General features: G+C 40.9%; 1 protein-coding gene across 1 annotated transcript; it reads right to left on the bottom strand.

Moving 5' to 3' along the window:
• Positions 1 to 8190: 8190 nt before the first annotated feature.
• LOC128691098 (zinc finger protein 595-like) lies at positions 8191 to 12973 on the bottom strand. Its single transcript, XM_053779899.2, has one exon. The coding sequence runs from the start codon at positions 11783 to 11785 to the stop codon at positions 9533 to 9535; it is 2253 nt and encodes a 750-aa protein (XP_053635874.2). The 5' UTR covers positions 11786 to 12973; the 3' UTR covers positions 8191 to 9532.
• Between the last annotated feature and the right edge of the window lie 1489 nt (positions 12974 to 14462).

The following is a 14462-nucleotide window of genomic DNA, read 5'->3' as shown; positions in this document are numbered from 1 at the left end:
TATTGTTTATTTTGCATGTACCATTGGTTTTTGCATAGGGAAATGTATATTTCATGTAAAAAAAATTATTTGGTAAAATACTTTTGGATCTCTGGAACAGACATCCTTCTCCCTATCTTCCAGATGCCATTAACAATCTTCAATAAAGGCAAGTAAAAATGTTATTTTATATGTTTATTTAAAATTTTATTCATCAGTTACTAATTGTACTATGTATGTTTGTTGTATGTAAAACTATAATGTAATCTCTATAAAATGTATTTTTTGTGTGAATATTTTTGGGTTTCTGGAACAGATTAATTGTATTTCCATTATTTCTTATGGGAAATACTACTTCGACTTTCAAGCATTTCGACTTTAGAACTAGCTCCTAGAACAGATTAAGTTTGAAACTCAAGGTTCTATTGTCTGTATATGTATGTATGTGTATACATACATACATACATACATACACACACACACATACACACACACACACACACATCTCAGTAGTAGTAACCAGTTACCAGTCTAGTAACCAGTTACCAGTAACCAGTGTCCGTTGACTCAACGATCAACCGTCTCTGCCTGAGTCACGGTCTATTCATATATTGCGCTGAGCTGACATTATTCAAAGACCCTCTCGACCCTCTCACTGGGTACTGTGGGCAGCCGGCTAGTCAGTATTACGGGTGTGACCAAGGAGGCAAGGTAACGGCTGCGGGCTCTCTCCACATATCGCAATTATACGTAATAACAGCCTACGTGAGTATTTCTTACCTAATCCACGTATCGAACTCCCACATGATAAATGGTGACAGCGGTGTGGAGCGTGGATTTACGTTTTTAAGGGTAATTCAAGCCGTAGAAGGCTGTTTGTGAGAGTAGCGGCAGGGTCAAAGGTGAACCTCCAGCCACCAGCTACTACCCTCACGCACCTCCAGCCACCAGCCGCCTGACTCCCCTCACAAACTACAGCCTGCAAGCCTGTTGCAGCCGTTTCAAGCTTCCTGGCTTAGTTCGTGTGCTAATTGCTTCAATCTCCGAGGGGTTGACCCGGATTTTGCAATTAAGCCAGTCAGTAAGCCAGACTGTGGAAGTGAACGCCAGTCAGCCTATCATCCAGCCTGTCTCCTGTCATCCAACTGCTCCTCCGTGCTTTGTGCATCGTTACACGTCTTCCAGTCAGCCATTCTCGTGGGGTAAGCCAGTCAGCCAACCCAGCTTCTAACCCAGCTGAGAGAGAGAAGTAAGCCACGCAGTAAGAAGTAAGCCAAGTTCCTCTGAAGTATTGTCTATATCGTTTTGTGCTCCCTGTTGGATGCTAAGAGTGGTTTTCACCATTCCTGTGGCATAGAGTGGGTTATCAAGCCACCTTCATGGGTAGAGGGGGGTGCGCGGCAGTGCCCCAGCAGAGTCACACCCACCACCACCACTCTCTCCCACCACTATCCACAACCACCACCAGACACCTCATCTACCTGTGGTTGTTTGTACCCTTGTAACGGGTCCTAGTACTGTTTTGGCTCACATAATTGGTCAAGAGATTGTAGCTGGTGCCAACGATAAAGCCAGTTATGTGAGTTCACCTAGAAAGCACATTTCTTCACGACAACAGTGTGAGTGTAGGAGGAAACACCACCCGCCCACAGGACAACATCTTCTCCTCATCACTCGTCATCCCGTCTACTACTCCAGACTTCAGTGATAATTTTCTTGAGACATTTTTCTTGCATTTAAAGACATTTGCGTGTGTGAGACATTTATAGTAAATTGCTTGTGTACTCTAAACCTTGTGTTTTCAGTTTTTCTTTGACTCGTTAATTTTTACAATATTTTTCAGTGTTTTCACTTACCTTATATTTTTTTATTCTGTGTTTTTTTTCTTATGCTGTCTGTAGTAAGTATTATTGTGTAGTGTACCAGTCAGTCACTCTGTGTGAAGTGATTCATTTTTTTTATTGTATTCTTTCAGCGTTGTATCTCCAGTAATTGTCATTGTATTTCATGCAGTGATATTCACCCCAGTATACTAAATTATCCATTTATTTCTATGTGTGTCATTTTTTTTGTATGCCAGCAGTGTCTCATTCCTCTAATTTTTTCGCAGACTGTGTACCATTATTTTTGCCAGCAAATTTTTGTCGTATCAGTCACAGCAAGATTTTGTTGTATCAGTCACAGCAGGATTTTGTTGTAAGAATATATTATAATGAAGTGTGCTCCGCAACTGTAAGTGTTATATTACCTGTTTTGTTCCTGTGTTTTATTTTATTCATATTTTTATAATTCTTGAACAACTTCACTCTTGATGCAATTTCAATTACTTTTAACGTAAAGTGTTTTCCTTACTCTGAGTAAATTGTTTTGTCTAATTTACAATTAAGAGTTAAAGTGTTCAATCAGTTAATTTTTTTTTTGATCTTCATATTTTAATTTTATCATTTAACCTGAGTTTTCCCAGTGACACTTTATTACTGCAGTGATTATTTCTACACTTTATTTTGTTGCACTTGTTCTGAAGTGAATTATTTTCTTTTTTGATATTTTTATGAATTATATTTTAATTTTGTCTATGCATTCTTAGAAAATACTTAAATTTCCCAGTTAACAATTTAATAATTTAGTTTTATACTTTTTACATTAATTTAAAATTTAATTAATTAATTTCTTTATTAGCAAGAGTACAGACAGCTCATTTTGCATTTAATTCAGTCTCCAGTAATATTTTTACTTGCATATTTCAATGTAAATTTTTTATTTTTTATTTTGGCCAATAGTCCTTTAAATTGAGTTGTCCTTCCTCTTGCAGTGTATCTTAGACATTAATTTTTTATTATTTCTGCAGAATTAGTTGTATATCTTTTTATTTCAATTCTAGAATTTTATATCATTTTTATTGTTCATTATTTTTGCCTTATTTGTTCTCGTGCTACTTTGCCATTATGTCTCACATACCGTCAAGTGATACTTTAGTGAATGTCGACACTCAGACCTCTCAGGCTACTGCTGGTCCTGTCATCAGTCCTCACAGTTCCTTACCGACTGACAGACCGACCCAGACACCGAGATATTATAGTTATACTCGTGATTCCCTTGATGCGTTACCTTTATTCAATGGCCATGTACATAGTCTTGAAGCATGGTTTGCAGCCATTCGTTCTCGTGCTAGTGCTCTAGGTGAAGGTCCTCCTTCAGAGGAAAGTCTTATCAGACTTGCTAAAGAAGCTCTTTATCGATCTCCTGCTGCTGTTCACGTTGTTGATCTCCTTGATATGCGAGACTTCAGGAATCTTACTAAGTGGTCACAATATGAGGAACTGGTTCGTTCTTTCCTTGTCCCAGTAAAAACAGCTGATCCATATGTCGTTCTTAGGGAACTAGTGAATGCTACACCCATGAGTAATGAATCGTTGAGTGCATTTGCTGTTAGATTAGACAAACTTTTATCATCATTTATCAATGCTGTCCAATCATCATCTTTTCTCCCTGAAGAGGCTAAACCATTTACAGAATCACTTGCTAAAATAGCAGCTTTTGGAGCAATTAAAGAACTAATGCCGCCTGCTTCCGTGTGTGCTTATGAGGCTCATCCTCCAACTGTGACGATGGAACCACTTACAGCCTTAAATCATGTACGTTCCTTGTGCCCCCAGGGTACTTTCCCTTGTATTAAAAGTAATGTCACACATATGCCTCAGTCTGCACCACCTCTTGTTTGCGCCACAGAGACAAATAGTGGTCGTCAACCATCTCAGAGATCACCAAGAACCAGTGTACAGAGTCGTTATACACCTCGTAGTATTCATAGTACATTCAGTAACCATAGTCGGCGGAATTGTTACAACTGTGGTTTCCGTGGCCATATTGCAATTAATTGTCCTGATAGTTACCCTAAGAGACGTCGTACTGATGATGAGTACTCAGATCTTCCCTACTGTACTTATCATAGAATACATGGACATGACACATCTGAGTGTAATGCTCTCTATAACCTTCAGTACTCTAGGTCTTTCCGTGGTCGTTCCAACCGCAGAACCCATAGAGGAAACAGATCTCGTGGTTCTCACACTAACCAGAACCAGGCTCGTTCTTCCAATTCGGGGGAATTCGAGCGCCCCAGTCAAACCGTCCCATGGTGACAGTAGGTGATAATGAGTACACCATCCCCGTTCACAATTCCTTTGAAGCCTTAAGCAGTCTCGAGAATGACAACCCTGCTGATGATGTTGCTTCACATGTCTCTGACATAGATGATTTTGGGGATGGAGTTGAACAAGTCTTTTCTGATGACAATCCACCCTTTTGTTTGCACATAACTTCCAATGCAACCATAGGCCCTATAGTGCAAGCGTCTGTTTATAATGCGCCCGTTCATTTGTTCATGGACTCTGGTGCGCAAGTCAATATTATTAGGTCTAGTTTGTTTAAGGATAAGAAGTTACGACATGTCCTTCTCGTAGAACCGACTCCTGTGTCCTCCCTTAGTGGAGTATCTGGTTCTCACATGCGTGTCCGAGGTCGGACTTCCCTAACCTTTTCTATCCAAGGTAGAGACTTCACTGTTTCCTTCCTTGTTGTCGACCAGATTACTTTCCCTGGTGACCTTCTACTGGGATTTGCTTCCATGCGAGACTTACGCATTGTACTCGACCCTTATCGATGGCATGCACAAATTGACGACTTAATCGTTCCATTCTGGGGTTACCAGCTTGGATCAGAAATCTGTTATACTGCTGCAGAGTATGATGTACGGATTAAGTCCTTACAAGCTAATGCATTCTCCAGTAGCGTACCCAAGCGGTCAGGCACTGGTAATTCTGTCACTCCCATCAGTGTTCCACCTATACCTTCAGATTTGCAGGATAGTCCGATGCCTCAAGTGTCCGAGGACGCTCAGATTGCCTTGAGTGCACAACCTATCCCTGCAATGCCTGCTAGTTCGAGTAGTAGTTTCTCCACAAGGGACGCCTTGTCGGAAAACAATTACTTGCAACTCGTAATGCCATCTCTTGTTGATGTCACATGCCGTCTGCAGAAAGACGTTTCTGTTGCGGCTAGTGCTCTCACTAGAGTGTCTGTAGTTGTTCCTAGTGTTCCAGATGGTGATAACGTCCTAGTTGACAGTGATTCCTGCAAAGTAAAAGGTCTATTTGTTGAACCATCCTTACATGTTGTAAGAGATAGTAAGATCCATTTCTACCTGGCCAACACTTCTGGTCACAGTGTTCGCCTTAGAGCAAATACCAATCTTGTTGACCTTGTTCACTATCCTTACCCTGTTCAGGTAGAGGATGAGTTGTCACCTGACCAGTGGGTCGGTGCTATTTCTGCCGGGGAGACCTCATCCACTTCCCTGGATCAATCTGTTCCACCAGTTGAGGAGAAAGACTTAGCTCCCACTGACTTCCCAGATGAAGTCAAGCGTTTGTTGACTCTGTTGAACAAACGTCGTAAAGCCATTGCTTTACCAGGTGAGAAGATGGGTATAACGAACTTATTGTCCCATCGTATTCCACTTGAACCTGGTACTAGACCTATCTACATACCTGCGTACAGAATGCCTCATTCACAAGTTGCTGTCGCAGAAGAATTGATCAATCAAATGCTTGATGATGGAGTTATTGCACCTAGCAATTCCCCTTGGAATGCACCCTTGATACTAGTACCTAAGAAGGATGGTACTTGGCGCCCAGTAATTGACTTTAGGAAGTTAAACGCGAAAACCATTCCAGATCGCTTTCCACTCCCTGTACTGGGTGATCTTTTACGTAATATCGGAGATAACAAAGTCTTTTCAACCCTAGATTTGTTACAAGGGTTTTGGCAAGTCCCTCTTCATGAGGACAGTCAAGAGCTAACTGCATTCTCCACTCCTACAGGTTATTATCACTTCCTCCGTATGGCATTTGGATTACGATCTTCCCCTATCACGTTCTCAAGGCTCATGACTAATATCTTTAGAGGTCTCATAGGTAATGCACTTATGGTGTACTTAGATGACGTAATCGTCATGTCTAAAGACGTGGATACACACTTGAAAAGACTTGATGTAGTACTTGGTAAGCTTGAAGAAGCCAATTTAAAGATCAAACTGTCAAAATGTCAATTTTTCAGATCAGAAATTAAGTTTCTTGGTCACGTAGTCACTCCTAGAGGGGTTACGACTGACCAAAGTAAAGTAACTGCAGTACTAAATTTTCCAACTCCCAAAACTGCTGATGCCGTAAGATCCTTTGTGGGCTTAGCAGGTTTTTATAGATCTTTCATTGCCAATTTTTCTTCCATAGCTGCTCCTCTAACTGAGTTGCTTAAGAAAGATGCTCCTTTTGTTTGGACCTTCCGTCAAGAAAGAGCATTCCAAACTCTAAAAGAAAAGCTAACATCTGCTCCAATTTTGAAATTTCCAGATTTTTCTAAGCCCTTCTATCTGACAACTGATGCTAGTTCAATTGGCATAGGTGCCGTACTAGCTCAGAAGACCGATGGCAAGTACAACGCAGTTGCATTTGCTAGCCGAGTCCTTACGAAGGCTGAACGTAATTATACAGTAACTGAGCAAGAAGCTTTAGCAATAGTATGGTCTTTAAAGCACTTCCGAGACATTATTTATCAGTACTCTGTTCATGTCTTGACAGACCATGCTCCACTGATACCCTTATTCCAGAACAAACAACCTACTGGAAGGTTAGCCAGATGGACCTTGACTATCCAAGAGTTCAATCCCACCTTTGAGCATTTACCTGGCAAGTCAAATGTAGTCGCAGATGCCTTATCACGACATGTTAGTATAGTAACTGCAGACCCTCCATTTAGTGCTGAAGATGTAAAGAATGCTCAACGAACAGATCCCATGTGGTCTGGTGTGATTCGATTCCTGCTCCAGGAAGATCTTATTCTGACTGTGAAGCCACCAGCACCCATCAGTGACTTTCTCATGAACCAAGAATTACTGTATCGAACAGCCGAGTTGGGTACTCCTAGCAGAAGAGTATACCAGTTAGTAATTCCACAGTCACTAGTGAATGTAGCCTTACAGCTAGTTCACGATGTACCAGGTGTTGCACACCCTGGTATGGATCGTTCAGTAAAACAAGCCAGATTGAAATACTTTTGGCCTCGAATGGCAACTGATATTTCTGAGTATGTTAGGAAATGTAGTGTCTGCATGCAACATAAAGGCAATGCTAATGGTCCTAATACAATCCAAGTGTATCCAACTACTAGCGAACCTTGGGAAAGAGTTGCGCTAGATTTGTTAACTAATTTCCAATGTTCCCTCCAAGGTAACAAACATCTGTGTGTTATGGTAGACCATTTCACCAGATATTGCGAGTTAGTTCCTATTGCAGATAAGACTGCCGAGACAGTAGCTAAAGCGTTTAAAGAACGCATTATCTGCAGGCATACCACCCCTAAGTCCCTAGTAACAGATAATGGAGGTGAATTCTGTAATGAAATTCTTGAAAATTTGTGTACCTTGTACAAGATCTCTAAATCCACCATTGTTCCTCATCATCCTGCCAGCAATGGGTTAGCGGAACGAACCAATAAGAAAGTACTTGATGTCTTGAGAGCCACTATCAATCCCAACAGTGAAACTTGGGATGAAGTTATACCTGATGTGCAGTGTGCTATAAATTCTGCTTACAATGTTTCTATAGGTGACACTCCACATTATGCATTGTACGGTGTAGATAAACGTTTGCCTTATGAGTTGTTATATTCTAATCCGAAACCAAATTACAACCCTGATGACTTCGTAGCAACTCGTACCAGCTTAGCTCAAAGTGTTTTTAGAAGAATCCGTGAAACACTTCATAAATCAACAGCTGAATTTACAAGAGTCGCAAACACTCGATCAAAGCCATCCAAAATCAAAGTAGGTTCGAGAGTTATGCTGATTAACTTTAACAAAACGTCTGCAATGCCAAAGCTTGATCAAAAGTTTGTTGGTCCTTATCGAGTAGTTGAACATATCACTGGTAATAAGTATAAGGTTAGAGAGATTAGTACTGGTCAGTATAAAGAATCGCATTTGGATCATATGAAGTTAGTATGTGATGATAATGATGTTCCAACCCAGACTAATGTGACAGACTCTGACAATCCTCCTGATCCTGTACTCTCTTCCTCTGATACTCAGTCAGACGATCAACCTGAATGTCGTTATTCCCTACGTACACGACAGGTATTGAGAAATCCTCAAGTATCATTTGTAACTTCCAATTCAGATTTGCCTCAAATACAGCATGAGTTAGCCAATGCTACAGAGTTTGATCCTCCCAGAGATGACACCCATTCTGCATATGCCAATCTTACTCTAGCAGAGTTGGGGTTAAATGTAAATAACCTGTATAGATGAATAATTACAGTATCAACTTATCAGTATTCAAGAATTTTTTTTTATGTTCATGTTCTCTCCGCATTCTGAGAGTTAACAGTCTAGATTTGCGTGCACCGAATCTGCCTTTCTGTTAAACACTCTTTCTTTGTATATATTCCTTCCTCAGAATCCGTAGATCACACGAATACAGATCGATCGATCGACATTTTTTTTTATCACTTGTAATCTCAACGTTGAGTTCGTTGTTCATTTGTTGAGTTTTAAGTTGTACTATAGTATACCTTGTATTGCATTACAGTTTCAGTTATGTAAGCTTTCATTCCAATGTTCTACTTATGTATATGTAATGTTTAATTGTTGTGTACTTTGACATTGTATAGAATCAGCCCAAGCCGTATACCTGCCATCTCTAGTTTGTATTAGTTGTATGTCGGGACGACATACGTTAGCGTCGCCGAGCTCTCAGTAGTAGTAACCAGTTACCAGTCTAGTAACCAGTTACCAGTAACAAGTGTCCGTTGACTCAACGATCAACCGTCTCTGCCTGAGTCACGGTCTATTCATATATTGCGCTGAGCTGACATTATTCAAAGACCCTCTCGACCCTCTCACTGGGTACTGTGGGCAGCCGGCTAGTCAGTATTACGGGTGTGACCAAGGAGGCAAGGTAACGGCTGCGGGCTCTCTCCACATATCGCAATTATACGTAATAACAGCCTACGTGAGTATTTCTTACCTAATCCACGTATCGAACTCCCACATGATACACACACACACACACACACACACACACACACACTGTACTCAGATTTTTTTTACTTTTAATCTTCAGACATGCCACCAGTTAAAATACAATTTTATACACATATAGTACACAATATTTATTTTTGTATATGGTAAAACTGTTATAGTAATTACTGTATATAAAATTAGCGATAAAATACTGAACTGTATATGAAGTACACACACGAAATATTGCATTTTATAGTAACTTTAAGTGACAAATACTTTACAGTATTATGAATAACAGAACAAAATGAATTTCTCCAATATCAAAACAAAACCAATATACTGTACCACAATTTATACTTCAATACAACTAGGAATCCACATGTTGACAATACATTTTATAATTATCAAATAGAAAAGTCACATAATTAAGAAACAGATAAAGCTCTATACCTAGAGTACCCCTGAAGACTGTAGCTAGGTGTCTTCTATGGCCTGAATAATATAGACACTTTCCTCTCCAGTTTCATCATAAAGGTCTGGTAAGTCACGCAAGTTTTCAACAGTGATGATTTCAGAGTTATTCACGTCTACATTTACATCAGCCACACCACTAACTCTTCCTATTTCATCTACAACTTCAATCACATCCACATCCCCAACAATATCATCTATCCCAACCTCATTTCCCATCACAACAGATCTTGAAGCTTTACTCCCTATGAAGCTTGAAGATTTTTTGGTAGTTTGCTCAGTATTCTCTTTGGAACTTTTAGCTTTTAAAATCCCTATACCTGCACCTGCACGACGCTGTGGTTTACGATAAAGGTAAGAATATGGGAGATGGTGTGTAACTTCCATGTGTGTTTTTAAAGTTGAAGGACGGTGGAAGCCTATGCCACATACTCGACACTTATACGGCCGTTCACCAAAATGTACTTTTAGGTGGTATGTAAGAGCAGACTTGTTCTTGTAACTACGTGCACAAAAATCACAAGAATATTTTCTTTTATGCAAGTGTACTTGTTCATGGTGAGTGCGTAGCAACGAACTACTAATAAAACCTTTATTGCAAATATCACATGTGTGAGCCCTCGCATTCTGGTCATGACGAAGCTTGTGGTGAGCTATTAGACTAGACCTCAAAAAAAATACCTCTCCACATTCCTCACATGAAAACTGTACAGCTCGAGTGTGAAGGTTCATATGCACATCTATATGGACAAAATATTTCTTACAAACTGGACATTCATTCTTTGGTGCATTCTGTCTGTTTAGGCCATGTTGCTTAGACATGTGCTTATTCAACAAGATACGACTTGAAAAAACTTTACCACACTGATTACATTTTAGTTCAGCACGATCTTCTAATAAATCTGCATGGGAATTGCGGCAGTGATACTTATATTTACTGTAAGATGTTACTTTAATACTGCAATATTCACAGTCAATACTAGTTACATCAGAATGTGCTCTTGCAAAGTGATGTTCAACATGCTGTCTGTGCCTAAATTTGAGCTTGCAAACAGGACACCAACAACTGCCACTCTCATGGCCCTCCCTGTGTAATTCAAGTGCACGTTGACCTTTAAATCTGTGACCACATATCTCACATTGTCTGGTATACTTTTGTGGGTGTTTATCATGATTGTGACGAGAAAGACTTGCCGGACTGGGAAAAGTAATATTGCAATCTAAGCACTTGTGTGATTTTCGCCTCGCTGGCCGACCCCGTCCCTTCTTCATTTTGGGAAAGTGCTGATGAGAGATCTCTGTTTTGGCAGGCACAGGTTTCTCATTCAATAAATGTTCATCTAAGTGTTCTTCCATCTCATCCTGAGGAACCAGTTCACCACACTGATGGCATGCTGAAGCTATTTCTCTCTTCCTTTCATGTGGTTCTCTCCTATGACACCGGTAATTGTTAAAAGAACCAGTAGCAAATTCACAGAACTCGCATTTTAATAAGAAGTCACCAGCATGTTGAGCTTCAAGGTGCCTCAGAAAGGGATATTTATACCCAAAATGAACTCCACAAAAATCACATGCATATGATCCCATAAAATGCTCCACAATGTGAAGTTCCAGTTGGTGCTGGTGAAGAAAGCGGTTGTCACAAAGTCTGCAAGCATGTGGTAAAGTTTCAGGGTGACTTAATCTTATATGTCGATCTAGATCAACTGACGAACCATATACTAGGCTACATTTGGTACAATCACTCATTTTCCTAGGTCGACCCCTCTTCAGAGGAGGCTGGGGTTCTGGGCATGGAGTTTCAGCCAAGCCTTTCTCTATCAAGAGCTTGGCATACTTCTTTAAGCAGTCACTGACGTGTTCCTCCTTATGCTGTTGCAGTTGTAGCTTCTCTTTAAATATACGAGAACAAAAGTTGCAAGACAGAGCAGTTGATTTTGACTGATGAGAGGAGCACACTAAAACATGTTGCATAATAACAACCAAACTCTTTTCCTCAATTCCACATTTTCTACAGTTATAGTTGCAACAATGAGAAGTGAGGCTTTGCAAAGAAGTGAGCACCTGATTACAAGATCTGCAGGTTAAGATCATGTGTGAGAGAGAGTTCTGACTAGGTATGAAAAAATGCTTCAGCTGTGGTGTAGTCTCCAGCAACTTAGAGAGGTCATCCACAGGTGCTGCCTCAGATGTTACCTCCAGCAGCTCCTCCTTTCCTTCCAGTGGTACCACCTCCTCGTTTTCCTGGGAAAACATGGCTGCTGTACTATTGCTGCTCTTCACTGCTCAATACACAAGACCACAATAATAATTTAAAAGGTGTCTAAACATACATATATGTATTTATTTTTGTGTAAACACTCCATTTAAAACATACTTTAGCATTATAGTCAAGCTCCATCAGAGAGAATGAGAGGCGATCCAAAAATTTAAAGGACAAAGCATGGCAAATAAAACCAATAATGGCATTATACTGTACTGTACTCACCAATGCCTGTAATTGCTATCATCTTGTAAAGTTTACATATACAAAATTTAAGTAATGTGTTAGGTAAAGTTATCAGGCAAACCATTCAAGTTAAACCCTAGCAGCCACTACATTTACACCCACTATCTTCCATTTTAGAAGATGACATTTTTTTTTTTTTAAATGGAGAAGGGGTTTTCAGCTTGGGGGTGTCAACAGTGAAAGGGGGTCAGTGAACAGAAGGAAAGTTGCTATAATGCAGGGGTTGGCAACCTGCAGCCTGTGGGCTGGATCCAGCCCATAACCTGAAATACTCCAGCCCACAGTTCCTAAGAGAAATATTATATTAACCTGGCCACAGGTTTTTTTTTTTTTTTTTTTTGAGGACTTCTGTCATCTTAAATTCTAGACCAAGCACAGACAGTGAAGCTTGGCAAAACTACAATCAGATGTGGCAGGAAGCGACACTTTTACTAGTTTTTTGTATCAATGGTGCTACAAGCCCATATAAAAGTCTACGTATGTGTTTAAAAATTAAAAACTGACAGATGCCTGGTCGTGGACCGGGCCACGGGGGCGTTGATCCCCGGAATAACCTCCAGGTATAACCTCCAGGTAACATTTGTGACTGTGATATGTCACAGCTGTTGGCATGGCCGACGCGGCAGGTTGTGTAGCGGGCTAGCTGTGAGATTTTCAAGGATAGCTCCTGGTCAAAGAGGATGACCAGGTCCCTACTTAACAGAACTCAATGTGAATGCTTTGAGAAGATATCAGAACAGCGAACGGACATCCCAGTGCATCGTTTCAGCGTAAATAGTTAAAGTGTTGTGCAGTTTTAGAGGGTTTGGTGTTGTTGAGTCAGGATCAGTCAGCGCCTCCCCCCCTCTCTGCTGGGGGGGAGGGGGAGGGCGTGTGTAGTAAACAGTGACCCTCTCATAACGCCTCACCCCTGCGCGTCTCCCCCGCCTCACCCTCTCAACTCCCAGCGCCACCCCATCTGTAGAGGGTACTTCTCCCCTAACCCACAATGTCAGCGATGGCACTGCAGGGAGTGCCGGGCTCACAGGAACTTCCACTACAGGGACAGCATCGTGGAGTTCGACCGTGAGGCAGCTGCCAGGTGTGCCACAGGCAGTGTGTACTCAGTTCCTCAAGCTTCAACATCCGTGCACACGAGGGCCTGGGATCTTCAATCAACTTGGCGTCCACCAGGACGCTGACATGTCCCTAGGACAGCTCTCCATCGGGCTGCTAACGGAGTCACTGGCTTCTTGGACCTCTTGGGGAGGGTCGATGGTGCTCGTGCAAGCAGCAGATCCCGAGGCAACTTGCTGCTGTTTGCAATGGCTGTCTGCCGAGGAGAGACAGGCACCTAGCAACATCTGTTGTTGGGGCAATGGATGAATTCCCTACTATGTTTGTTAACTGCTCATTACTCTGTAATTTGTCTATGATTGTAATCATGTCATAACGTGTTTATCATTCATTACCTTTGAAACTTGTCATGAATGTGACCAGCTCTACCTGGAGCTCATTACCTTTGAAAATTCTCATGATTAATGTGTTTATGATTCATTACCTTTGCAATTATTCATGAGTGTGACCAGCTCAACCTGGAGCTCATTACCTTTGTAACTTGGTCATGATTATGACCAGATCTAGTTCATTACCTTTGTAACTTGCTCAGCTATCAAAACTTTAGAGTCCAGTCCCTGGACCAATTATGTACCTCTGTAATCTTTTGACTACCGCCCACGGGATGGGTATGGGGTGCATAATAAACATATTAAACTAAACTGTGATATGTGACTTGAAATCTGAATTTTCTTCCTGTTTTACTGATATTTGCTCACACCCGTGATTTCAGGCTGTTTGCCACTCCGTTTGACGTGGACATCAACACAACACCAGAAAATGTTCAAATAGAACTTAGTGAGATGCAGTGCGGTGATGTATTAAGATCAAAATTTAATGCAACGGGCATATCTCCACTAGAGTTCTACAAAAAATATCGTCTTGAAACTGGTATGTATACCAACTTGGTAGATCACGTGAAAAAAATGACAAGTGTTTGGAAGTGCTTATATGTGCAAGCAACTCTTCTCAGAAATGAAATACATGAAAAGTAAATTAAGAAACTGACTAACTGATGCCCATTTAGATGACACATTGCATCTGGCCTCTTCCAGCCTGTCACCTAATACTGAGAAACTGTCGAGCGAAAAACGACACCAAGTGTCATGCTAACTGCTATTAGACAGAGAGAGGTGAAGGTAGGTTCAATACCAGTGTCTCAAAATAAATGTAATGTTCAGTAGACATAATATTACTTAATTTAATACAGTAGACCGTCATTTAACACAGTAGTTACGTTCGTGAAAACACCATGTTAGGTAAAACCCTGTTAGAGGAACTGAAGAACTTGTGGGAAAAATAGGGTTACACTCCTGGGAACCCCCCATA

This window comes from Cherax quadricarinatus, chromosome 27, assembly GCF_038502225.1.
Source record: "Cherax quadricarinatus isolate ZL_2023a chromosome 27, ASM3850222v1, whole genome shotgun sequence".
Classification (NCBI taxonomy): domain Eukaryota; kingdom Metazoa; phylum Arthropoda; class Malacostraca; order Decapoda; family Parastacidae; genus Cherax; species Cherax quadricarinatus.
This window is presented reverse-complemented; position numbering and strand designations above follow the sequence as displayed.